Source organism: Alexandromys fortis, unplaced genomic scaffold (assembly GCF_014885135.2).
Source record: "Alexandromys fortis isolate MF-2015 unplaced genomic scaffold, M_Fortis_MF-2015_v1.1 scaffold_363, whole genome shotgun sequence".
In the NCBI taxonomy this organism is placed as follows: Eukaryota; Metazoa; Chordata; class Mammalia; order Rodentia; family Cricetidae; genus Alexandromys; species Alexandromys fortis.
In genome coordinates, this window is record NW_026068233.1 from 645,412 (window position 1) to 647,736 (window position 2,325).

The window sequence follows — 2,325 nt, forward strand, 5'->3', positions numbered from 1 at the left end:
AGTAGTATTATTAAGGACTTTTACATCTATGTTCATCATGGAAATAGCCTCTATTTTTCTTCATTGTGTTTTCTTGGTTTGGGCATGAATGAGTTTGGAACTGCTAAGTACCTTTCTATTTTGTGGAGTATTGAGGAGCACTGACATTTGTTTTCAAGAGATTGGAAGGATTCATCAGTAGGTTTGCCTGCTCCTGGGCTTTCCTATGCAGATTCTTTCCTCATAAATATTTCAATCTTGTTATTTATCATATCTTCTTACTTGAATTTATATCAAGAAGTTTCTCAATTCCATCCACATTTTCCAGTCCAGGAGAAGGACTCTCAGGGTTTTTAAAAACAGATTTCTTTGGGGGATGGGTGGGTTAGCCTGGAGAGACAGCCCAGCAGTTAGGAGCATGTACTCTTCTCGCAGAAGACCAGGTCTGCCTCACAGCAATCCCATGACATCATAACTTCCTGAAGTGCTGCACCTAGGGGATCTGTTGCCCTCTTATGTCTTTCCAGGTCATAAAAATAAAATTATACAAAAAAGACTTATAACACTATTTGAAATTATAGGTAGTACATGTGAGTGTACATGTAGGCGACCTCAAGTGTGTGTGTTTGTCTGTGTTTGCCCTTGTGATCGTCCACGCATGTGTTTGGATGCCCTCAGAGGTCAGAAGTGTAGGATCTCCTAGAAGTGGAATCACTTGATCCTCTTGGCCTGGGTCCTGAGAACCAAACACAGGTCCTCTGCCAGAATAGTCAACCTTCTGATCTCCTGAGTCATCTCCCCACCAAGACACTCTGGGTTTGGGGGGTTTCTGTTGTCTCATCAACTTCTCATGCATATGATTTTATTAGTATCTTCTCTCTCAATGAGTGTTCAGCTCAAGTAAGAGGATGATTCTCCTTCCCAATCAGTGGTTCATAGCTTCTGCGACCCTTTGTTTTATTCTCTCAGTTTCTGGGTGAATCCGGCCAACCTGATCTGTGTTATGTTCTGCTGTCCACTGCTTCGGAAGGTACTTCCTTCCCTTCCTGAGCACTATGTACCTGGTTAGGTTGCCTGAAATATCTGTGACTCTTTTTCTCTTTGGAATGTAGGAATTCATAGTGATAAACATTCTCATTGGTGTGATTTAAACTGTTGGTTTAAAGTTCCCGTTGTGTGTTTCAGCGAGAACCTGGTCATGGAGCAGGTCAGAGAGACCCTCTACTGTGATGAGGAGAGATTTAGCAGTATCTATCAAATGACGAAAACTCTGGGACGAGGAGCCTTTGCCAAAGTCAAACTGGCCTTTCACATTCCCACTGCCAGCTACGTGGCTGTGAAGATTCTAGAAAATGTGAAGGGGGACTCTGCCCGGAACAAGGAGGTTGATATAATGAGATCCCTCGTTCATCCGCATATTATCAGGTTCTTTCAGGAGGTGAAGACACGGGAGATGACGTATGTCATCATGGATTATGCCTCAAAAGGGAACCTGTTGCATCAAATTCGCAAACCGGGAGGCTTGCAGGAGTGCGAGGTACGAAGGCTATTTAAACAGGTAGTACAGGCAGTGAAGTACTGCCATGACAACTGTATTGTCCACAGGGACATTAAAGCCAACAACATCTTAATCGACGCCTCTGGGAATGCCAAACTCTGTGATTTTGGCCTGGCAGTCAGAGTTGTCCCCGGGAAAAAACTAAAGACTTTCTGCGGCACTCTGACATACTGTGCCCCGGAAGTCTTGAAAGGGAAGCGATATGATGGATATGCCAGCGATGTTTGGAACTTAGGCGTGGTCCTCTACTACATGGTGGCCAGGGACCTTCCGTTCCAAGCGAGCTCTTTTAAGGGGTTGAAGCAGCAAATTTTAGCTGCAAACTTCAGTATTCCTCATCATGTCCCACTTGATATTTTCAATCTAATCGTGGAAATCTTCATGAACAGCCCTAAAAAGAGGCCCACCATCAGTCAAATCCTGAGGTGCCCTATGATCAGGGACAGCCAGGCACGGGCATCCATCCAGAGTCTCCCAGGCACCCGGAGCCCTAGCATTGTCGGCACCATGGCAGGCATGGAGTACCAACGAGAAGACCAAAAATTTAATGAGGCAATGGCCACATACCCGAGTCTGCAACACCAGGCACCCGGGGGAGACTGCTGCCATCACCGGGTGAAACCCACAAAACCCATGGAGCCAGGCCTTGTCCTCAACCAGGCCGATCTTCACCTCTTTTCTGGGAACATCAGGAGAGCTGCTGAGCCTACTCCCCCAACCTTCATTGTTCCATCTGAGCCCCAGGAGAAAGAAGATGAGAATTCCAGGCAGGGTGGCAGAAGGCATAG

General features: G+C 46.0%; 1 protein-coding gene across 1 annotated transcript; it reads left to right on the forward strand.

Annotated features, from left to right (window-relative positions):
- The first annotated feature begins 1,034 nt into the window (after nt 1–1,034).
- Nucleotides 1,035–2,156, forward strand: LOC126493780 (sperm motility kinase-like). The gene is given in 3 exon segments (XM_050130889.1): nt 1,035–1,048; nt 1,165–1,989; nt 1,991–2,156. Coding segments are annotated over 3 exon segments (1,005 nt in total).
- Nucleotides 2,157–2,325: the final 169 nt, after the last annotated feature.